A 25,382-nucleotide genomic window follows, 5' to 3' on the forward strand; every position below is an offset into this window, starting at 1 on the left:
TGTAGCAATACTATACTGTAGAGAGAACAGGAAGCAACTGTAGAGGAAACGCGGCTTGGGATGGTGAAAGTAGCCAATAGAATTTGAAACTGTGACTCCCAGCAGTGGCTCCAATTGGTCCTGATGGTGCTGGGGCTGTTGGGGTCAAAGGATGTCAGCGCGGCTTTTAAAAAGGGGGCCGGTGACCAAAAGCAAAAAAAAAAAAGTTTTTGTAATTTGTGTTTCAAGTTCCTATCTCTCTGCCTGCCTTCTGTTGGGTTACCTGTACTTATTCGTTTTGTCCTGGATCGTTTTGGCGTCTGCCTGTGTACATGAGGACTGTAAGTGGATTCATGGCCATCCTGCACAGAAAGAAGTGCTCCTGAACACGTCTTCACCATTTCAGGAACTAGCGGTAGGACTATCTTTACATTCCCATTCAAAGTGCGGATCTCTGTACTATCTATTTTCATCATTATATTTCATCCTTTGCCGTTTTTCATGATTTACTGTGTGTGTCTTGTTGGTGCTTTGTTGTATTTAATGTGTAATCGCTGTAAGGGGAACAGGGGTGGTATTGTTGTTTACATTTATTTAATTTGTTTTCATTACATTCTTTATTTGCCATTTAATTACCGGATTGCTTTGTTTTTGTCTCTGTTTGTGAATGTGTGCGTGTCGGGCAAAGGCTGGGTGCGTCCCTGGAATCTCCCCCATAAAAATAAATAAATCGCTGTCTTCTTGACGGTGTGAATCTTAGCAGCACCGGACCGCTACAGCGTTATTCATTTCTTCTTGCTGCTGATTGACTGTGATGCATCTCCAGCCGAGTGTTCTTGTGTTTTCCGTTTTGTTCTTCTAAACCCTTAAACCACCACAACCGGCTATAGTCCTTTCCCAGTGCCATTTGTGAGCACACAGGAGCTGATCAGTCAGTGCCGTACATTCGTTGAGCAGCCCGCTCATGACCACTGTCAGCTCCTTGTAAGCAGGGGGGCTGAACGCACCCCTAGAAGACACGGACGCTCCTCAAAAAAACCTTAAAAAACGCTGATAGACTACCTTCACATTGCTCCCTTACTTGCTGGGCTTACTTGCGACTGCTCTGTCGCGTGATATGCTTCTTGCACTATGCATACTTAAAAGCCTGAACAGCACCTGTCCTTTTTGGCTGATTGCTTTGTTTCTCTCTCCTCCCCCAGACATCCACTGCTCTTGTTGGGGGTTCCACTCCCGTTGTGCTCCCCTATGATGTTTGTTTATTCTTTAATCGAGAACTAACTGCATACTGAGCTCGTTTTACTTCTGAAAGAGACATGTTTGTTTGAAGTGTTTGAATAAAGTTCCTGTCTCTACAATCTCCTGTGTTTCTGTGCAATTCTGTGACCCAAGCGTGACACACTGCAGCCTCACTGTTTCTGGGATTGAGCCGCTGCACTAGACTAGCCTGCCAGCATCAGCGTTTACCTCTATGTGCTTGAGTGCTCCCAGTTCAAGCACAGTTGGCTCAGTGATTTACTTAATTTCATCCATGGTGTCAGTTGCATCTTCTACATATTGTTCCAGTAGTTTTTTTAAATAGTTTTTACTGATCATTAGCAGTGTGTAAAATGATCAGTGTTGCAGTAATTGCTCTTTGCATGAAAAAAAAATGTGTTCTATTATTTGGCGTCCAGGGATGCATTAACCCTCAAGTATGTGGCAGTTTAAGGGTTAAAACTCCAAGATGTCGCTGAAACGCCCTTCACTTTCTAAGGTTTCTGGCAATGAAAACGCGTTTGCATGAATTACAGTACATATAGTGGTAACATCAGTATTTTACATTCTAGCACTGCGGGAGACATAGCAGTACAGTATACGGGTTTACCTTTACATTCATTTTTTTTAGGTAATGTATTAAGTTGTTTGAAATGAAATTAAAGTGTTTTGGGGGTATATTTAGGGTTTAAACTATAAAAAATAGGCATTTTTTTAACCACATCCACAATTTGCGGGTGCTCAAGGAACGTAACCCCCGCAAATTTTGGGGGTGTACTGTATCTCTCATTTAGCCTACATAATATTCTTCTTAATGGTTGCCCTCATGTTCTGATATGTCCTACTATTCATTTTGTAGTTATTTGACTTATATGCTTTATACAGCCAATTTCTCCTTTGCAGCTTCTTTTTTAACTGTTTATTAACCCCACTGCAGAGTGTTTTCTTAATTTCTTATTAATACTAAACTTAGGTATATACCTGCCCTGCATTACATGTAAAATGATTTTAAACCTGTTCTATTACTCCTTGACTTCCTCCACACTTAAAAGCTTATCCCAGTCCATCCTCCTTAGACACTGCTGCATCGGCTCAAAATATGCCCTACCAAAATTAAACTTAAAAGTTTCTAGTTTTTGCATCTGCACTCTTCAAAACAACTGAGAACTGCATTATTAACTGGATTATTACAAAATACTAAATCTAGACAGGCTTCACCCCGTGTTGGTGCTTTCACATCCAGTGTTAAAAAAACAGTCACTGATTACTTCTAAAATCTCCTGATCTCGTGCTCCTCCATCTGCAAGATTATCCCAGTTAAAATTTGGGTAGTTAAAGTCCCCCTCAACTAGAACATCCCTCTGTAAACTTGTCTTTATCATATTACTAAAAAGATGTCCTTTGAAATTACTGTCTGCATTGGGCGGTCTGTAACACACTCCTAAAATAAGACTGCTTCCCCTAATGTTTTCCAAGCGATGCCACAAGTCCTCACTAAGATGGGGCTCATTGAAGAGGACATGCATTTAAATTCTGACATAAACAGCAACACCAACTCCTTTGCTGTTCTGTCCATACTTCATAAAAAAATGTGTATCCCTCTATGTTATACTCATCCTAAACTGTGTTAGCCAGGTTCTTCAAGGTTATTGCTATAATATCATAATTTTGATCTGCTATATATAAATCCAACTGATTTGTTTTATTTTTGATAGCTCTAGCAATAAGGCAACCTATTTTTAATGTGTTACTTGTTTTACTTTTACATTTGAATGGTGGGTTAGAATTTACATTACTATGCATTTTAATTTTTACACTATTGCACTATTGTTTGTTCCTCTATATACAGTTCTAAACCTGACCTGTCCTAAACTCCCTGCCTCCCCTTTCCTAGTTTAACTCTTTTAGGGCCGATGTTGACTTTTGTCGACAGGAGGGGTTGAGGGCGAATGTCGAAAAAAGTCGACATCCAGGGTTAGAGGGCGACAATCAGCTGTTAATGGAGACAAAACTCACTGTCACGTCGCAGGCATTCCCTCTGTGCTCGGAGGAATGCTAGACTCTTTGACTCGGCAACTAATCCTTGTGTGTGCGTGAGTTGCGAAATGTAAACAATGGCAAGATGGCATCGACATGTCACAAGGGAGCGAAGCGAGTGCAGAAAAGAAAACACTCGGCAGACTTTTCAGAATCGGATTTTATTGACAGTGATCAGGAGATCGAACAAGAGAGTGAGAAGCCGGCATCAGCTGATCGGACACCAGCCAATGCCACGCCAGCTGATCCGCTGCCAGCTGAGCGAATTTGCGCAGCCCATGCATCTATGGCAAGGTTCGCGTGGGAGGAATACACAGACATTGATCCGTGGGAGCCGAACTGGCTACCGTACTTCACAAGACGGCATGGCTTGCTGTTGCACACGACAGATCACCAGCTGCTGAACTACTTCAGGCTGCTCTCTCCTGATGCTGCTTTTCAGCTACTGTCAGACGAGACAAACAGGTAGGCAGAGAAATTTTTTGAATCGTGGGCTGCGCTTGCATCGCATTCTCGTTTTTCAAAGTGGAAACCCACAACAAAAGACGAGATGAAGCGCGCTGTGGCATTACAAATAGAGATGGGACAGAGCTGGTGATATAACTTCAGGGAGCATTGGTCCAAACGTGCTTTGTCCCCTGGTGGCTTTGGACAGGTTATGCAGCGTGATGATAGGTACGTGATGCTGCAAAGTTTTATTCACTTCTGTAATAAACAGAAGAAAATCCCATGGGGTGAGCCAGGCTATAACGCCATGCATAAAGTTCAGCCCCTGCTTGACATTGTGGAACCAACATAGAAACAATTTTATCAGCCTGGCTGTGATTTGTCTGTGCATGAATCAATGATAAAATAAAAGGGACACCTTTTTTCTGCAAATATATGCCAGACAAGCCCACAAAGTATGGCATAAAGGATTTTGTACTGGCAGAAGCAAACACTGGTTTCTGCCTGAAAGTAATTACATATACAGACAAGTATTTCTTTCAAAGAGAGAACTGTCCCTTGACAAGTCAGGTTGTGCTGGAGCTGCTTCAGGGCTATGAACATTTGGGTCATGTTGTGTACATTTGGACAAGTTTTATACATGCCCAGAATTGTTCATGGAGCTACTGAGGGGGGGGGGATTGGAGCTTGTGGCACAGTGAGGGTGAACAGGATACACAGGCCTTCACAGTTGAAGCCAGACAGGCTGAAGAGGAAAAGAGGTGACAATACGGTTTTCATGCGGGCAGAAAACTTGGTGGCAGTGGCATGGCACGATGGCAAACGGGTGACTTGTCTCTCTACAGTACACACTAACAATATATGTGAGAAAGTGCAGCAACAGACAATTGAAAAGTAGGCACCAAAGCAACACATATTGTAAGGAGTGCAATGTGGCAATGAATGAAATTGGCTGCTTTGAGCGTGATCAGACTTTGCAGGACTTTGCTGTGTAAAATGTACGTGATATGTATGTGAAATCATAGAGTATGCAGGCTCATACAACATTCAAGACAGAAACATTTGTCAAAAGTACATTTTTTTGTTGATTTCAATTGATTTGTGTTCTTTTTTTTTTTAAAAAAGTTAGTTTTTGGAAAAATATTCCGCCCTGGGAGAAAAGAAACAAAAAAAATTAGCCCTAAAAGAGTTAAACAACCCTCAACTAACCTACTCATATGCTTCCAAAACACACTGGGGCCCATCCAGTTCTGATGTAACCCATCACAGCTGTCCCACTGACCCATAAACCTTTCTACTCTGCACCAAGATTTGAATCACGCATTAAGCCTTCTAATCTCCACAATTTTACCCTACAGGCACATGGCACAGACTGGCACCTAACTCTTTGACATGCATAAGGGTAGTCTGTGAGTTCTGAGATCCAAATTCATTTGATCCAACAAGGACAATGACCACTGGATGCACCCCTGCTCTGGTCAAGAGACTATCCACCCTTCCAGGGAGGTCTCCCACCTGTGCACCCAGAAGGCAACACACCACATGAGATTCTCTGTCTCTGGAGCAAACATGTCCTTCAATCCCATTAATGACTGAATTCCCAACTATCACCACCTCTCTCTTTCTGGGAACTGGTTTTGAGGGGGACTGCTAGGGCTCCACTTCCCTGCCTCCCACCTCAGAATCTTCAGAGACATCGTCCAGCTCCATGAGGACCTGAATACAATTTAACACTTCCAATTCTGGGGTTGATGTCCACAGACAGTATGCACCCTTTATCTTTATGCCTTGTGATTGTGACCCACCTCTCTCTACCTGTCTGGTCTGGAACATCCTCCCATGCCACTTGAGGGGTACACACTATCTCTCTGAAGCACAGCTGGGCCAGGTCCGACAATTCTCTACTGTAACACAGAGCAGCCAACTCCTCCTCCAGTTCCGTGACTGTGAGCTTGAGGTGCTGGATCAGTTGCTATTTCCTGCAGAGGTAGCCCACATAGAAGACAGGCTCCTCCTAGCCATCATCTAAAAAGTCCAACATCCAACAGAACTTTCATTATATTGCCATCATTATTAAAATTTGAGTTAGCATTACTAAAACTGCCTTAAAAAAAAGTTAAGTAAAATTAAATGATTTAACTTAAATGGTAAAACAAACAAACAAAAAATTAAGAGATTAGATTATATAACTGCTACAGTTATTTCACACCTTCTGGCCCCTTAAGCTCCCGTAATCTTTTCCCTCTCAACTGTGTGCTGTTTTTTCTTCTTTGAGGTTTACTTTACTATTCAATGTCTGCTCGCCTACTTTTGTGCTACTCTTATTCCTTAGGTAAAAGCTCTTGACTCCTTTGTATTAATGAACCCTTACTCTGTGGCTCTCTTAAATGCACTACTTTTCTGATCACCAAGAATTGTTTAATCCTGAAAAACTCACTTACTGAATATTAGATAGATAGATAGATAGATAGATAGATAGATAGATAGATAGATAGATAGATAGATAGATAGATAGATAGATAGATAGATAGATAGATAGATAGATAGATAGATAGATAGATAGATACTTTATTAATCCCGATGGGAAATTCACAAATATTCACTGCTAGTTGATTTCTAACTGTCTTATCTGCTCTTACAGCCCCTTTTCTTACTTACAGCTACTACTGCTTTCTGTTCTGATTTGCCCACAGTAGGTCGAATACAATTAACAAGAACAAGTACACATAAGAAGTAACTTTTCCAATCACACTGGCTAACACCGAGCAGCTTTTGCTCCTGTGCAAGCAAAAACAACAACAAAAAAACAAGCAAAAACTCTTCTAAAGGGGGAAAAAAGCTTTAAAAAGCCCTTAGTGGTTCCTCATATGATCAGTTGATTGAAATTGGCAATTAAACACTGCTTACATGTAAATATATGTGCACTTACTGGTTTAAATTATTAATTACACTACAGCTTTTGATATTTAGAAATGATGCAAAATTATGTTATTCCTTAAGTTACATGATTAAACTGGTAGGAGATAGTGTGTAACTTGAAACTTTGCTCTCAGTGATTTTGAATGAAAAAATCAAAAATCCCCAAGAGATGGATTGAAAGAGTTTAACGGATCCCTTCTCCAACATAATCATCAGATTTGAGCCATTTGGGTTTCTTTTTGTGGGGACTATTCATTTAGGTGATTCAGGTTATTCCTGAGATTCGACTGCATAAAGCAGGGGTGTTGAACTCCGGGCCTGGAGGGCCGCAGTGGCTACAGGTTTTCATTCTAACCCTTTTCCTAATCAGTGAGCAGTTTTCACTGCTAATTAATTCCTTTTCCCTTCATTTCAATAGCTCTGTTTTTAAGGACTCAGTCCTCTGAATTGATTTGTTTCTTCATTAAGTGGCAGCCAAACAGAAATGAGATGAGAAATGAGCCAACAGATGACCAGCTAAACTGGGATTTCAAACTCCAACCAATTTCACTCCAAACAGTCTCTTAATGAGAAGCTGATTCTTGATGTTAATTAAACCCATTATTTAATTCAATGGCTTGTTGCTGCTCTCATTCTGCCACAGCAGATATTTCCAAATTTGTTGATTTTTCTGTTTTTTCTAAGAACACTGTCAAAATGTTTTGGTGACCTGAGAGACCAACATTACTGAGACCTTCACCTTTCTTTATTTTCAGATATTGTGTGATAGGCACAGGTGAGCTGGTCATATGGTGGCTTGTTTGTCTCATTATTGTTTGGCTACTAATTAAGGAAAAAGAGACAACTAAGGGGCCTGAGTCATGTTAATTAAAACTAAAGCAATAGAAGTTAATTAGCAGTAAAAACAGCTCACTAAGGAAGAAGATGGTTAGAATGAAAACATGCAGCCGCTGCGGCCCTCGAGGACCGGAGTTTGACACTTGTGGCATAAAGTGTTTAAACAACTGCAATATTGCATCGTGGTTTGTATACACAATGGAGATGGAAATGTTAAAACATTCACGACCAAGAACATATCTATGTAAAAACATAATTTCTTTCACTTAACCTATCACGAATAGAACTGAGGTTATAATAACTGCAAAAGGACTTGACAACACAATATATATTTACACACACCTTAATAAAAAATCCTAGATCGTGTGATAATCTAAGTACTTTCAGTTTCCAACTTTCTTAGTAAATGTCCTTAGTCAACAGGATGATTTAACACTTGTTCGCTATATTTCTTATCTATGTCAATATAAGCCAATGGATCTCTTTATTTAGTGAGAGTGGCTGAAGTAGAACAGAAAGATCACTTCCTGTCTCTAAAAATATTTTGAAAAAACACACGATGTAGGGGGCGCTACCAAAGTCTACAACGTTAGACATAACTTTGCACAGTGACGAGCTCAAATAATGGTTCTCTTTTGTAACAATACTTTTAACAGCTTTCCTCTTGCTTTGATGAGCACCACAACGAACGATACAATAACAAAATTTCAAAAACTCCAAATGGTGCGAATCAAAAATATTAAGCCCATAGATATTGGCATGGAGGCATTAGTTTAAAAATTTTAAGTACATTAAGTTGAAAATTTGGTTTCCGGCGATATCTACTGTCTAAATACGCATCGTAACGAGTGTCCACAAATAATGAGCACTTACCCTCTCGATAAGAGTCTTCCGCCTCGAGTACTAACAAATGTGAGACGGCAGCGTGGCTTCAGTTTCTAGTCGCTCCTGAAAGCGTCACGAAGTTCACCATAGGAACACGTGACGCCTTACTAAAACAAATAGAATCTAGCTGGTGACGGGGGCCTGTCGCCACATATCTTTGGCGCAAATAATTGACGTCACAAGCGGAAAGTATGCTGTCAAAATACTTGGCAATTCAACTCTCCTTGAAATAACACGTAACTACCAAAATAAAAGAGCTTCACTCTACTCCGTTATTAGGATAATATCCAGAAAAAAATTAGTTTCCAATTTGCCATATTTTTTTTTTAATTATTTGATTACTACTATGATCAAACAATCAAAGTAAAACTAAAAATAAATACTACAAAGTAAATAACATCTGATTAATCATGTTTCACGGTTTTAACAGGTTTATAGCTTGACCTGTTTAATAAATAGTTCGTTTGTCATTAAATTTACATTTGGGAATGTGACATTTTGCAAGTAAAACGAGTAGATTTATTTAAGTACTACATATTTAAAGAACAGAGAAAATAATTTAGTCAAAGTCAAAGTGAATTTTATTGTCATCTCAACCATATACAAGTATACAGATAGACGAAATTGCGAAGCTCAGGGTCCACAGTGTAACAACATGACGTGCAAATAATAATTTAAAAATAGAATTAAAATTTAATTTAAAATTAAAGCACAAACAAGACAAGACATTGCGCAAAGACAAAGAAGTAGCAGCAATATTGATGTGTAAGATATGTAATATAATAAATAAATAATAAATAATCGATATAGATAATACAGAAATTTTCAGTTTATGATAATAGTTGTTTAAGACATATGTTAACAATGACAGGTCAGAATGTTTCACAGCAGAAGGATAACAAGAGTGTCAAAATACTTAAAGGTCAGTAGGAGATTTTTTTTCAGTTCTTCTCTACATGCACACTTGTCTTTGCAGGACAGTGGCACACATGTATAAAAGTTCTGTTTTTAGAGGAGGTTTGAGGCCGTGTGAAGGTCCCAGGGGGCAGCCTGGTGTTAAGAAGTCTAACAGCTTGGGGGTAAAAACTCTCCTGCAGCCTGGCACATTTGGCTTTGATGCTGCAGTATCTTCTCTTGGATGGCAGAAGTGTGAAAAGTCCATGTGAGGGGTGTAACAATGCTATGGGCCTTGCGGACACTGCGTTTGTAAAATATATCCTGTAGTGAAGGGAGAGGCACCCCAATAATGTTCTCTGCTGTCTTCACTATCCTTTGCAGGCGCTTACGGTCGGATATCTTGCAGATGCCATAACCAGACAGTGATACAGCTGGTCAGAACACTTTCAATGGTGTTTCTGTAGAACATGGTGGGGATGGAAGGGGGAAGACTTGCTCGCTTCAGTCGCCTCAGGAAGTGTAGTCTCTGCTGGGCTTTCTTGTTTAGTGATGAGGTGTTATGTGTCCACGTAAGTTCCTCAGTTATGTGCACACCGAGGAACTTGGTACTCCTAACAGTCTCCACATCTAAACCATTGATGCTGAGTGGGAGGAGGGCAGGACATGATTTTCTGAAGTCCACGATTATCTCTTTTGTCTTGTCGACATTGAGAGATAGATTGTTGTCTTCACACCATGCAGACAGCTGTTCCACCTCATCTCTGTATGCTGTTTCATCATCCCTGCTTATCAGTCCCAGCACCGTTGTATCATCCACAAACTTGATGATGTGGTTGGTGTTGTGCATGGCTGTGCAGTCGTGAGTCAGCAAGGTGAACAGCAGTGGACTAAGCATGCAGCCCTGCGGTGCTCCAGTGCTTAGTGTGATGATGCTGGAAGTGTTGTAGCCCATCCGAACTGACTGTGGCCTCTCTATCAAGAAGTCCAGGATCCAATTGCAGAGGGTGGTGTTCAGGCCCAACCTGCTCAGTTTTTCAACCAGCTTTTGAGAGATGATTGTGTTGAAGGTGGAGCTAAAGTCTATGGATAGCATCCTGACATATTTAAGATAAAACCCCGAATAAAACTGCTCACATAAGGCACTTTAAGCATGGGAAATGTGATATATAAATAACAATTATTATTATCCCTAGTGTGTGCTTGGTGTGTGTGTGTGTTTGTGTGTGTGTGTGTGTGCGCACCCTGCGGTGGGCTGGCGCCCTGCCCGGGGTTTGTTTCCTGCCTTGTGCCCTGTGTTGGCTGGGATTAGCTCCAGCAGACCCCCATGAACCTGTAGTTAGGATATCGTGGGTTGGATAATAGATGGATTATTATTGTTATTATTATTATTAAAGGTACATTCTTAAAATAAGTATAAAATATATCATGGTTAAAATGCAAAAAAAAATCCAGCTTCAATGTTTTCCTTAGCTTAAATCATACTTGTCTTACTTTATTTCTTTGATAAAGACCAAACAATTGTTAATTCTGTATTTGCAAGAAAACCTCCCCAATTAGCCATTAGATATGGAATAAGCACTAAATTATACTCAAAGAAGTTGTTAATCTTTCTGTTTTAATGGATGCATTTATGTAGTGTTGTGTTTGGGTTGGGAACATGCTTTGATTACAGTGCATTGATAAACCCACCAAATGACAAACTACCCGGACTGGGACCCGAGTGCAGCAGTGCAATGGGTGACACATCAGCACCACACCATAACAATGTGAGTGCCACCAAACCCCAAGTCGAGTTCTGGAGGACCTCCTTGCAGTATCATATAAAAAGAGGTTAAAGGCAAAACTGTTTAGGACATATCAGATTCTTATAAACTGGTAAAAATTCAGATTAATTGTACAGTCTTCTCGTTAAGCTTAAAAGCTAAATGACTTATAAAATATTTTTACATTAACTAGTATGGATCAAGATAAATTTTGTATAGGGTATCTTGGTTATTCCAGATAAGAAAAAAAATTGAAAGAGAAATAATATTTAAACATTAGTGACCAAGAGATAAGCACTTGTTATAAGTCTTGTTATCATTATATTTCCCAAGTAAAGAAAAATCTAAGAGTATCAATTTTAGATATCAGATTGGGTACAAAATTCCACTGAGAAATTGGACTAGACAGAAATTGCATAATTTGATTGATTTTGAAAGTGTTGTTCAATGTGAGAAATTCAAAATAAGACCACCACACCCGCATGAATTAATTAAGACAAATTTTCTAATGTAATGAACATAGTTCTTTCATTTAAAATTTGATAAACTTTATTATTCCCTGAGGGGAATATCTTGAGTATTTTCTATAACAGAATGAAAATTCAAAGAACATCATGTGTTACTGCCATGTGAAATAGTAGTTCTCAAATAGTTTTCCTCCATTTTAAATGTAATATGACCAGCAGATAATATGCTGCACAAACACAGTGATCTGAGTTAAAGTCCTATGCCTGGTTGTTATCTGTATGACGTTTTCATGGTTCCCCTGTGCTGATGTGTTTGTTCACTTTGGTTTTCCTTTCACATTCCCTAAAGATGTGCAGGTTAAGTAAATCCACATTGACCCCTGTGTGAGTGTTGGTGTATGACAAAGTAGGCCCTCTGACAGACTGATCCCTTGTCCATGGTTGTTTCCTATTTTATTATACCCAGTGCTGAAAGGACAGGCTCTGGCTTTTATGACCCTGAATCAATATGTGTATCTATGCATATTGAGAGGGGAATTATATTATCACAAATGAGATAACTCAGTCTTTAATGGGTATTAGGTCATAATTCATTTATGTTCTTATACATACAAGAAACTCTGAAGTAATGTTCTATGAAGTTTAATGGTATAACTTGCTAGCTATTTTTGGAATAAATTGGTGTCATTGGCCGGTAGCTGATAACTATCTGTTCATCAACCATCTTCTTCTTTCTCTTCATCTCTTTCCACTTCTATGTGGAGTCAATATGCTTGATGATCCCTTTCCATCCATCTCAGTCCAGCACCTCCTCACCAGTCTGATCCTCTCCCTTCAAATCTGAGGCACCAAGGGGCACACAAGCCCAGGTAAACAGAGAGGGTTAGCATCAAGAAGGGCATCCAGCTATAAAACTTTAACCAAAACATTTAATGTTGGAATCAACAGTACAGGTCTGTAATTTGTATGAGTGACAAATGCAGTGAGAAGCATAGCATTTCATGTGGAAATTAGACAACTCTGTTGAACTACATAGTTTAGCTGAACTCTTGCAAATGTGCCATTTTTAAGCACTACTCCACTATAAAGCTTAAAATATTGAATGTCAGGAAATGTGACACACTTCAGTTTCTTTTTTTACCGTAATTACTGCCATTTACTAAAACTTGTCTATGTTCAAGTCAAGTCAAGTTGGGGAGCATGCACTGGTACAGTGCATTGTCACACCCACTACACAACGAAACAACTCAGGATCCTGGTTGGCAACCCCCCAGGCAGACATGCGGTCCAGTTCTACTCTTCAGAAATGACCCTCTATCTGCCCCAGTCAGGTGTTACGTGGGCGACCCCTTGGCCTGGTCCAGCCACTCAGGTCCCTAACAATGAGTATCTTACAAGCTGGATCACTCTTAGGGAAATGCGCTACATGGCTGTAGTGCCGTAACTGATGCTCCCTCACAATGCAGGTAATGTGCCTCACTTGGGACTTCATGAGCAACCGCTCATTCGACGCAAAGTCAAACCAATGGTACCCAAGGATTTTCCGGAGAGACACAGTACCACAGGAGTCCAGTCTTCGTCTCAGGTCACTGGATAGTGTCCATGTCTTGCAACCATATAGCAAGACAAGAAGCACCGGGGGCCTCATGTATAAACGGTGCGTACGCACAGAAATGTTGCGTACGAACCTTTCTACACTCAAATCGCGATGTATAAAACCTAAACTTGGCGTAAAGCCATGCACATTTCCACGGTAACTCATTCCTTGGCGTACGCAATTTATCCGCCCGGTTTTGCAGACTGGCAGCACCCAGTGTCAAAGCAGTGCTACTGTTCCTGTGTGATCACTCTTTCTTTCTTAAATCCACATTCCTGGCGCGGCTTTATAAATACACTGAAATTAACTGCATATTGTTTATTAGTGTAATGCATCTGATTGTAATTAACCTGTAGCAATATAATGGTCCAGGGAATAGCCATAGTATTCCAAATACCATAACTGCTTTAGCGTTGTAACTCTCACTGCATGTTCTTTCAGCTGATCCCGTTAAGGGCTGCCACAGCAGATCATCTTTTTCCACATTACTCTCACTGCACCACTCGGAGTATTTATATCACTGTATCAGAGTGGGAAATCACAGCAGCAGCTGATTGGAAAGAGAATTATCGGTACACAGCATGAAGCAGATGCTGCCTGAGCCACAGCAAACGCTTTAGTCCCTGTACGGACTTCGCGGTTTAGAAACAGTTTCATCCCAAGAACTCTAAACACACTAAATCAGTCCATCAAGTGCTCCTTGTAGAAATATTTGGACTTATAAGTACAATTACCCCACTGTAAACTTGCACTACAGTTATAATATTGCACAACCTGCGCCACTTTATAAAGCGCGTATTTACATGTGATGACGGTATTCATTTCTAAGACGAAATGCAGCAAAACATGTTGATTATATTATACAGATAAAACTTTAACTTCATTTAAATAATCTGTATTGTTTATAATTAAACATGTGAGGACACGGTGCCGCAGCGCTAGCTAGTTCAGTAATTGTTCCTGCCTTGCGCTGTATTATTGCTGGTGCTGACGCGACACTGGAAAGATAGACGGATATAATAATTAAACACGTACTACTAAGATATTTCAATGTTCCTTAAAAGTTTTGAAGAATCGAAGTTCTAAGCTTACAGATGGCTTCACGTCTATTACATAGCTTATTGTGTGGCGATTGAGTTTTTGGAGAAAGAAAAGTAAGGACAGGAATTGGAGGTTAGTACGTTTGAAAGAGACAGTACTGCTGTGATAAATTATTTAACTGAAGGTTGCGCATGGCGCAGCAAGCCTCTTGCGTGAGACATGAACAAGCACTGCGCCACCGTGTTCCCATGTTTAATAACATGCTTTCATTCCTATCATCATGAAAAAGATATCACGTATACATCTCAGTATTTTAATTATTCAGAGAGCTGTAATATCAAGAATGTAATGGAGTATGTGTCCCGTCGGAGAAAGAGAAAGCCCGTTTAAAAAGCAGGTAGTGATTCATACACATAGAGCACATAGAAGATCAAATACAGAACAAAGCATTTAACATGCCACTTTAGTTACAATAGGATTTGAGAAACTAGTAAATTAAACGATTTTAAGATGAAGTTTAAGATGTTCTACTTTAATGGCAAAATAAACTACGTGATTAAAGTGGAGATTAAAGTTGACATTTCGTGCTTTTTTCCCCACTGTGTGCCTTTTTTTTTGTCTGTACCCTAATAAGCTTTCATATGACACTCAGACGGTGGGCTACGACTCGCTTTTTCACGGCGACTTTGATATGTGATTTCTTTTTTATTTCGGGCACTGTGCGACTTTGTGAAGTTGAGCCTTCGAGTTTCTCCGACACACTGTCACTCGATCAGCTTCCTTTTGTTGATTATACCACTGTTTAAACCAACAAATAGTACGTTTTTCATTTGCCTCCACTTGGTATTCGCTGAAATTCTTATATTTTCTCCCGTGCTTTTCCCATTGTCTTTTCACAGAAGGCTATTTATATTGATTTGCATATTCAAAGAGGCGTAATTCTGGGAGGAGTTGGGGCGGGACAGAAGGCGTGTGCACGTGCGTTACTTTTCACGCAAATCGGGATTTATGTAGTAGAAGAACGTGAAAGTATGCGTGCGCACAGATTCCTGCATCTGGATTTTTCTGTGCGTACGCACAATCCCGCTTTTGTGCTTACGCCATGTTATAGTGTGAGTTCTACACACGGCGTTATACATGAGGCCCCAGGACTCTAATAACTGGGACCTTTGTCCTTTTGAATAGATAGCGGGACCGCCACACACCCCTTTCCAGCGACCTCATGACCCCCCATGCTCTCCCAATCCATCTACTGACTTCATAGGAAGAGTCCTCAGAGACATGAATGTTACTGCCAAGGTAAGTAAATCTCTCGACAAGGTCTACGATCTCTCCGCAAACAGATGCACTACTGATGGTTGTGCCCAAGAGGTCATTAAAGGCCTGGATCTTGGTTTTTATCCAGGACACTCGCAAGCCCAGACACTCAGACTCCTCGCTCAGTCTCTCGAGCGCCACGATCAGAGCCTCCATTGACTCCACGAAGATCACAGCATCATCAGCAAAGTCAAGATCCATTAATCTTTCTTCACCAACAGATGCCCCACATCCGCTGGACCCCACGACCTTGCCCAACACCCAGTCCATACAAGCATTGAACAGTAGTAGGAGCAAGAATACACCCCTGATGAACCCCAGAATTAACTTGGAAAAACGCAGAGGTTCTGACTCTACTCTGCACAGCACACACAGTACCAGTGTACAGGCCGGCCATGATATTCAGCAACCTCAAGGAGATCCCACGAACCCTCGGGATGTCCCACAGGGCAACTCGATTAACTGAGTCGAACACTTTACGAAAATTGACAAAGGCTGCAAAGAAACTCTGCTTATATTTGCGTTTAGACTCCATGACAACCCTCAGTGCCAGGATGCGGTCGATGGTAGACTTCTTGGTTGAAAACCAGACTGTTCCGGTCGCTGGTAGGTGAGCAAGTGATCATGGATTCTATTGAGGACAACCCTAGCAAGGACCTTACCCGGCACCGAGAGCAGTGTTATCCCCCTGTAGTTGCTGCAATCCAGGCAATCACCATTCCTTTTCTAGACAGGGACAACAAGTCCCATTTTCCTGTCAGTTGGGATGATGCCAGTCTCCCAAATGGAAACAAAAATTTAGTTATATTTATGTAAAGTATTCAAGTCTTAAATTAATTTGAATAAATCTCTCTAAAAGGTTTAAGACAAGTGTAATGCTTTTGAAACTTAAAAAAAATAATGTGTGAGAAAAGAAGCAGATTGTAATTGCTTTTACAGAAAAACAACAAAATTCTTTGGGGCAATGTTTAGTGATACATAAACAGACCCCATTGTCATTTATTTTTAGTGTAAAGTTCATAATCAGACATCATCTTACAGTAAACTATTTCACAAACATTTATTTGTACATGACAAACACACAAAATTAAAAAACAGCATTCTGAACAAAACAATGTAATATTTTACTAGAGGAGAATATTTAACAACACCATCACATTACCTGTAAGTAAAATGAGGTGTCTTGAAATATCAGAGAAAAGCAACTCAAACAGTATATCCATATTTATGACAAAGAATGGAAGGGGGAAAAAAGGATAAAAGATAAGCAGGAAAACTGGCTGAGTGAGTGGGCTGTAATTATTGAATCACCAGAGTTCAGGTAATTCAACTTTACTTGGACTCCTTTTAAGAACATTTATTGTCACCACTGCTCAGGACTTGGATATGAAGACACAGTCTGTTTTCATCAAGTGGTTCAGACAGGAATTTTTACATGACCCATTGATGTTCAAAATAAAATATTAAAATGTATTTTGTGTCTTCACACTTCTCCCATATTTCAATGACTTTCTGAGCTCTACTGAATCCATAATCACAAACAATGGGTCCTGCACGGTACCTTTCAGTTTATTAACATTATCTTTTAACTGCTGACGGGCTGCTGTAAGACTCATATATTTTTTTAATTTCATAAAATTAGTAATACAACTTTCAAAAAGACTTACTTACAAAACAGTTGCATCATAACTGATATATGCTTGTTCTTTTAAAACATAACATAATGTTCTTGTCATTATGCACAAGTAGCAATGATAGTGACATTCTTGCTTGCAATCTAAATTGCATAAACATATTTGAAAAGCTGAAAAAAATAACAGTCAGTACAATTGGAAAATGGATGGATGGATGGAAATTGTACTTATGTTACTTATTTTTTAATTGCACCTCTCAAAATGTAGTTGTGCCTGTGAAAAGTTTCCTGGGCATATGTGCCCACGGGACACGATGGATACGATGGATACTGGGAAAGACTGCAGCATTTTGTGAACTGGGTCAAAAATGTTTGTCTAATTTTGATGACAGAATGGTGAATCTGAAAATAAAATGCACAAGTACGACTTAACATCATATTGATCATTGACAATAATAAAAAAAAAATTCCTATTAGATTTAAATGTCAAGAAATTAATTTAAATTGAAAAAGGAAATTTATTTAATTGAAGTTATTTTATAAAGGAATAAACAAGAACAGTATTGTATGTAGCGTTACTGAAATGCAAGTAATTAAGTTACTTTAATAACGTTTAGTTGCAGTCACATTACAATTATACCTAGAAAATTATATTTCTATTAAAAATGTTGTCCAATAAAATCTAGATTTTTGCACAGATTGAAAATACAGTTTTTGTCATGTTCTCACATATTGTTCTCCATGCATGCAGTTTACTTTCTCGTGTTTTTCTAAGCCCAAACATAAAAATGTACAAGCTATCTAGAAAAAATTTGAGACTTTACGAGGAGCAAGAGTAAGGGCCCCGTAAATCGTATGACAAAAGCCACAATCTCATTGGCAGTCCAGCAAAGCACCGCTGTCAAAGCATGTAACATAAAATCGCAATCTGATTGGCTGTTTAACTGCTTAATTAGAGAACTGCAGAGGTCTGCCACAGTACCTTCTCAATAAAACATGAACACATTCATCTAACTGACAGACAAGATCTGGGTTGGGCGTTATAAAAAAAAGTTTAATATTGGGGATTAACGAGCACCTTTACCATGCAGGAACGAACAAGGTTTCCAAGGGTTCCTTACTTGAAAAGACTCTTTTTCTGTTATATGGCAGTTTATTGTTTAATGGTTATGTTATTTTTCAAATAGCATTTGCCATTTCATGTTGCGTATGTTCATGGCTTTGATATGTCTTTTTTATGTCATTTAATAATTTTTGTTTATATTGTTGTTTTGGTGTGGACAACCTTCACTTTTCAACTGCAAACTGTTTAAATTTTAATTATTATCTAGGAATGGGAAATAAACACAGATGCTGCAGAACCAATTTTGATTTACTTATAACCTGTGAATGGATGGATTCCATAAGACTTGGAATTATTGAATTAGTTTACAGCTTGGGAAAGAAGGAGCACAGAAAAGCACAGAGGTACTCAAAATGTTCAAACACTTTGAGTCTTTCATTATCATCCAATCAGAATGCAATATCATATGTGTGCATTTTTACATAAATATGACTCTTGGACCGAAAAGAAGAAGACGAGCAAACAATGACAACAGAGTGATGTCAGGGATCAAGAGATGTGAAATCATTCTGATTTGGACGTCAAAAAACATAACTATGAACAACACAGAATGGAAAACCAAAAGCTTCCCAGTAGATTAATACCATGACATTTATGATTTTCAGTAAGCTTTTTAAAGATGGTTTAGATCCAGAATTTGCTATCTATTTTATTTTCTATTATGTTTCTTTTATATGGCATTCTTATACTGTATACTTTGTCTTTTATCTAGAATGATTGAAATAATAAATGGGTACCAAGTGTGAGCTAGATGGCTACCGTTCTATAGACGGGGTTTATCGAGGCTACTGAGGTCCCCCTTCAATAATTAGGACAACTGCAATAAAAGCAAGACATTGTTTAGTTAGTAAGTGTCATATAACCAAAAGAGCTGTGCTTTTATTAGTTTGAGAGACCTGGTGATCGTCAATCTTATGTAGTTCTCTCTTAACTTATGTAGAATATTCTAGAGTGACAGGCCATTGGCAGCTCTCAAGAGTTTGTCTGGATAAGTTCACTACATATGTGTATTTGTGTGTGTTGTAAAACACTAGGGGTCACTGTTGCCCCATTAACCCCAACAGACAGATGCTCTGAACACCGAGTAAAAGTCCCAATAAGTATTATAATATTCTTTTCTTCTTAATGACAATGCCTCAAGCACCACAGCTACAAATAAATAAGCACAATTCTCTCTCTCTCTCGCTTGCCGTTAAATAGTCCTTAACCTGGAAATGGTTCTGTCCTTCTGACCACATGACTTGCTAGCACTTCCGGGGCTATTGAAGACCTGGCTTTTTCCTCAGCCCGGAAGTACTTCAGGGCTTCCATCTTCGTGACTACCTCTTACTTCTGAGCTACAGGGAAAGGATGAGTCCCCAGGCCCTTGGACAGCTCCCCCTGGCAGCACCCACAGCACCCTAAAGGGCTGAGAAACCAAACTCCAAGTCCCAGGATGCCCTATGGGAATCTGGGGCACCGCTACACTCCAGGGAAGCTGCCATCTAGCATTTTGGGGGAGGCAGTGTCCAAAAGTAGCTCACTTCCCCCATCCTTAGGGTGTCCCAGCTGGTTTGAGCTGCCCAGATTACAATCCTCATCCTTAATGTACTGACTCTCTTGTTTAGGGTGGACACATTCCCATTCACAGTCCTCCTCCTCCTTAACATTTGCGGTCCTTATCTCCATAGTGCTTATGTCAACCTCACATGTCTCCTCTTTCATATTCATCTAGAAGTTATAGTACATGTCAGCTTTTTCTTTTACTCTGTGAAAAGAAAAGGACTTGATTCCATTAAAACAACATAATTCAGATCTGAAGAGATTTGATTTTTGTTTTACAACTCCCTCACAGTTAATTTTAAAGTCTAGTTAGACAGTTCATGGCATGTTGACAGTAACTTAGTCATCTTCATATCAAATTATCAGATATAAAACAATTTAGGGAATGGAATGATGGTCGAACAAGTTAGAAGAAAATCACTCACAGTTGTGGGTCTGCAGTACTCACAACCTGAATTAAGTTAACAATGCTGCTGTGGTCCCACTATTTTAATTATCAGTGAAGTTGAAACAGGTAGGGTCACTGGAATGTTTTAAGAAACTGACACATGTCTTAAAAGGAGAGATGAATGAGAAACTTAACTTTTCTGGAACATTTGGCTTGTGACCTGAGTGAATCAGAAGGTACAATAATAGGAATTGCAACTTTAGACTGAAAAACCTTTTAAGTTGTAGGTTAGACAAAGGGCTTTTTTCCTGATAACTCACTAAAACTAACTCTAAAAATGCTGCCAAGTCTCATTATTACCAGATGAGCCGATTGAAATTTTGATTGTTGTGACAGATTTTACAAAAGTCCTTGTTCTGATTATATGTTTCAAAATGATTTGTTGTGAACTTCCCTCCTGCAAAATTGAATAAGCACTTGATTTAATTTTGAGATACTATGACATCCTTCACTGCATTGCCATTAGAGAGGTAGCAGCGAATAAAGTTCAAAAGTAAAAAAGTGTCATAAAGGAGGCCACTTGATTTGCTTAAAGTAAAAGTTTAATTAGTTTAACTAAAAATACATTAATTGTTTTCAGTAAGTTGTCACAGAGAGCCAAAGTTTAATAAAGTATCTATCTATCTATCTATCTATCTATCTATCTATCTATCTATCTATCTATCTATCTATCTATCTATCTATCTATCTATCTATCTATCAAAGTACAGCAATCCCATGTTATCCCAATAAGCTGTTCCCCAAAACATCCAAAAGCAAATCTATAGAGAGAGGAAGCCAAAGTTCCATTATCTTCAATTGGGAAAAATAATTAAATGCTCTCTGCCCATCTCAATTACTAATACACTTAATCACCTATAGCGCAGTCAACAAATGATTATTGTACAAAATTAAGCATTTAGAAGACTTTTATTTAACAATTAGTAGAATCTTATGGATTGATGGATCTATCTGTCTTTGTCACAAGGGAAAAATTTAGCTTTATACAGATTCTCAAGAAAAATAACAGCATTGTTCATAATGGCCATCAGATTTGTATTCATTCTTTCCTCCACTACAACCATCAACAGATTCACAATGCATTGCATAATTGAGCCTGTCTTTTTACACAGTTCGGTGGGCCTCTCTTGAAGTGATATTACCAACCCTGTACACTACAGAGTAGCAAATTTCACTGGGCATCAAACAGTGACAAAATATGTAAAAACTGTCACTAGAATATATGTTTATGTGCAAAACACAAATAAACCCAGTACAATACAGTACTGGATAACAATGATGTTTTCCTGCCATATGGCAATAAACATGTATTTTAATTTAAACAATGAAATCACTTCATCATTGCATACACAGATCAGTCACCATATTAAAAACACCTGTCTAATACTATGTAGGTCACCCTCTTGCTACCAATACATCTCTGTCCCATTGAAGAATGCACTCCAGAAGACCTCTGAAGGTGTCTTGTATCTGGCACCAGATCATTTAAGTCCTGCAAGTAGTGAGGTGGGGCCTCCACAGAGCAGATTTGGTTTTCCAAAACATCCCACAGATGCTCAATCTGAATCAGGAGGCCAAGTCCACACCTTGAAGTCTCATGTTTCACAAACATGAAGTTTTTGTAGTGTGGCAGACAGAGTGCACTATCCTGCTAAAACAGGCCACTACCATCAGCATGGGGGGAGGGTGGGTGTTTGGTTGTGTAAATGCTCCAACAATTTTTAGGAAGGTGATATTTGTCAAAGTCACATCTACTATTATAGTGCATCTCTTCTCTAGGTTAATGATTCACACAAACCCAGTTACAGGATCTACAAGAAAACAGGACGCATCATACCAGGTCACTTCCCCTCCCCCCCTTTGATATATGGCCCAGTTCTGAAACTACAGACCATTGAAGGCACTTTCAGTTACAGGCAAGGGTGAACATGTGCACTCTGAACAGTCAAGGAACAGTGGAACTTGTCCTACATTATAAGTAAAATATTTTTAATAGTGCTGGGCAATATAATTACATGCACACTTACAGCTATAATATAAAAATAAAGTTTGATAAACTGTTAGTCTTATGTGAGTGATCAAACAATGCAAACACAGAAAATACCACATTTTCAACTAATTGTATGGTACTATTAATATTGGGGAAGGGAAAAAAAAAAAAACCACCACCACCTTAGGACCACTTAATAGAAAACGCCCCTTTCTGAATAGATAGGTGGCTCTGGGTTGGTTGAATTAAAGAAATGCATGAAGAAAATTAAACAGATTCATGATAAATAAAAAAGAAAATGTGTTCATTTCACACAAATCTGTATACCGATTAACATAGACCGGACCTCGATTTAATGACTACATAAGAACTTTGACAGCCTAAATATTTAACACCATTTCACAAAAAAGGTACTTAAAATACATCAACTTAATAGAAAATGCTCCTTTCTCAATAGATAGGTGGCTCTGAAAAGAGCCGTTGGTATTTAGAAGCGGGTCACCCGAGCAGCTTATTTGCTCTTAACGGATTTCTCGGTCTTCTTGGGCAGAAGGACGGCCTGAATATTAGGCAACACACCGCCCTGTGCGATTGTTACCCCACCCAGCAACTTATTGAGCTCCTCGTCATTACGCACAGCCAGTTGCAGGTGACGAGGAATGATTCTGGTCTTCTTGTTGTCGCGTGCCGCATTGCCGGCCAACTCGAGAATTTCAGCGGTCAGATACTCGAGCACAGCAGCTAAATAGACCGGAGCACCAGCGCCCACACGCTCAGCATAGTTGCCCTTCCTCAGCAACCTGTGAACGCGACCGACGGGAAACTGCAAACCGGCCCGTGAGGAACGAGTCTTAGCCTTGGCGCGAGCCTTACCACCGGTCTTTCCTCTTCCAGACATCTTGTCACTTTCGTAATATTTCACCACAGCAAAATACTCGAGGAGGCTGGCGTGGCGCTTTTATAAAGGCTTCAACGGGCGCGACGAGCTGAAGCAACTGACTGCTTAATTTGCATGACTTCTTACGTCACTCGCCGGGCAACGAATCCACTACATGCCTCTCGAGCATTCAAATCATTGTTTTCATTGTACCAATACAGTACACTGCACGTATACATATACGTCTTTATTCTTTATATATGTATAAATATTACGTCTCTCTTCCTGGATTTCATTGACCTGATTAGTTTGGCGTTTGAATCCTGTTTTGGCAGATATTTGAGCTCTCTCCAAGGCTTTGTTGTCCAAATTGTCTTGATTTTTTGATTTCTCAATGTACAAATCGAGATGAGCGGAGTTACAGTCAGGTTGCTTTGCAAAATACAATATGAATCGATAAAGCATGACACTTATAACTTTAGTAAATGGCTTCCGTTTTTTCAGATTCTTCAACACAAAAAAAAATCTGATTCCAAATGACTGGAATCACCTTCTCACGCGCTTGACCAATATAATGAATGCCCCGTTTCTCTCCCTCGTCCCTGCCAATTTTGTCTATTGCGAAAACTTTGTTTTGTGTTCTTTGATGAGCTATAAGGACATATTTTGCAATGGCCACGCGCGATAATTGGTTTGGAGCAGGCAGGAATACTGGACGAAGTTCAGAAAAAGAAAAATCTTTAAACGTCCTTTTGAAAACAGAAAGCCCAATGCAAAATGCGCGCGCTCGAGTTGTGTCGAATTTAAACAGAACAGTCGCGCGCAAAGGGGCGGCTGCTCGCTTATGGTTGGTGGCTACGTGGAGCGCTTGAAATTTGCATGACTGGCTATAAAAGGAAAAGTCAGTCAGTTACACCATTTCTTTACTAGTCGTTGAAAGTTATAGCAATGGCTGAGCCGAAAAGTGCCCCTGCGCCCAAGAAGGGCTCGAAGAAAGCCGTTTCTAAGAATCAGGCAAAGGGTGGAAAAAAGCGTAGAAAGCCCAGGAAGGAAAGCTATTCCATCTACGTGTATAAGGTGCTGAAGCAGGTCCACCCCGATACTGGTATTTCCTCTAAAGCTATGGGTATCATGAACTCGTTTGTGAACGATATCTTTGAGCGTATCGCAGGTGAGGCATCTCGCTTAGCGCACTACAACAAGCGCTCGACCATCTCTTCAAGGGAGATCCAGACTGCTGTGAGGCTTCTACTACCGGGTGAGCTAGCTAAACACGCAGTGTCTGAGGGCACTAAGGCAGTCACCAAATATACCAGCTCTAAGTAAACTGTACAATCTCGTCAGAACGCAACGGCTCTTTTCAGAGCCACCCACCTAATCTGTAAATGAGCTCCATTAAATCCTTCCCTGACCTTTTTTACTAGCAAGTGTACTCGTCCGTGCCGAATGCCCGGGTTCCAATTAAAGGACACCGTGCATCACAAATTATAGGTTAAGCACTCTTCCGAGAGTTGTTTCTCTGCAGCAGTTGATATAAAACCGTGAGTCCCTTTCCCAAATCCCTCACGACACATCAGAGCAATAATTGTTCGAGTCTGTACAAATTGAGCTGTGGGTCAAAGGCACGAGAGACGCTACGCCAGTGACGGGCCCACAATCCAGTGTTTCTAGGAGAATGTTTTACACATTCTACCTTATATAAAATTGAGGAAAGCTGTATCATAACCGCTTTCCACTTTTTTACTTATTGTATTACCAAGAAAACATCGATCCACTAACACCATGTACATAACAGAACCCTGTTAGAAGAATTTTGAAAATGAACAAATTTAAATTAGTTGCTTCTCCATGAAGCGCTAGCAGCGAGAAGAGGCCTTCCCCTGAAAACATTTCACATGGGACAGGAAATAGAACCCTTGAAAAGGGCTTCGACACGACAGAGGTATTTCGTGAACATGTTAAGGGTCATTTGTCCGACCGAGTTTACCTCGCTTCATCTCGATTTTTCTAGCTAGTCCAGTAAGGTAAGTCGGGGTTCTTGCTCCTGTGGTATGGAAGATGTGAAAGGCCGTCTGACCAACCTAGCTTTAATCCGCATTTAAAAACTCCCCGCAGATGTGTTTTAAAAAAAAAAAAAATCTAATTTAGGGGAACGAATTTGAATAAAGTTTTGTTTAATATGCCTTATTTACCGTTCACTTTGACAGTACCTCATCTTAGGGGGCATACAATCGAGCAGTTTGTCCCGGGCATTTTCCTACCCTCAGCGCTACACGATTTAGGAATCCGTATTCTTGCATCTTATTCCAACTCAACACGCTTAAAG

The 25,382-nt window shown here is 39.7% G+C and overlaps 3 protein-coding genes across 3 annotated transcripts in view; 1 reads left to right on the forward strand and 2 right to left on the reverse strand.

The window, feature by feature from the left end:
* LOC114667673 (gastrula zinc finger protein XlCGF26.1-like) overlaps positions 1–8,435 on the reverse strand; it is a 29,333-nt gene extending 20,898 nt beyond the window's left edge. The window contains exon 1 of the mRNA XM_028823064.2: positions 8,350–8,435. The gene's annotated coding sequence lies outside the window, so the exon portion shown is untranslated. The remainder of the gene's footprint in view (positions 1–8,349) is intronic.
* Positions 8,436–22,661: 14,226 nt separating this feature from the next.
* LOC114667986 (histone H2A-like) lies at positions 22,662–23,102 on the reverse strand. The gene has a single exon (XM_028823557.2). It carries the CDS (start codon positions 23,075–23,077, stop codon positions 22,691–22,693), a length of 387 nt encoding a protein of 128 aa, XP_028679390.1. The 5' UTR covers positions 23,078–23,102; the 3' UTR covers positions 22,662–22,690.
* An 895-nt stretch (positions 23,103–23,997) lies between these two features.
* LOC114668040 (histone H2B 5-like) lies at positions 23,998–24,402 on the forward strand. The gene has a single exon (XM_028823638.2). The coding sequence runs from the start codon at positions 24,005–24,007 to the stop codon at positions 24,380–24,382; it is 378 nt and encodes a 125-aa protein (XP_028679471.1). The 5' UTR covers positions 23,998–24,004; the 3' UTR covers positions 24,383–24,402.
* The last annotated feature ends 980 nt before the right edge of the window (positions 24,403–25,382 follow it).

Source organism: Erpetoichthys calabaricus, chromosome 1 (assembly GCF_900747795.2).
Source record: "Erpetoichthys calabaricus chromosome 1, fErpCal1.3, whole genome shotgun sequence".
In the NCBI taxonomy this organism is placed as follows: Eukaryota; Metazoa; Chordata; class Cladistia; order Polypteriformes; family Polypteridae; genus Erpetoichthys; species Erpetoichthys calabaricus.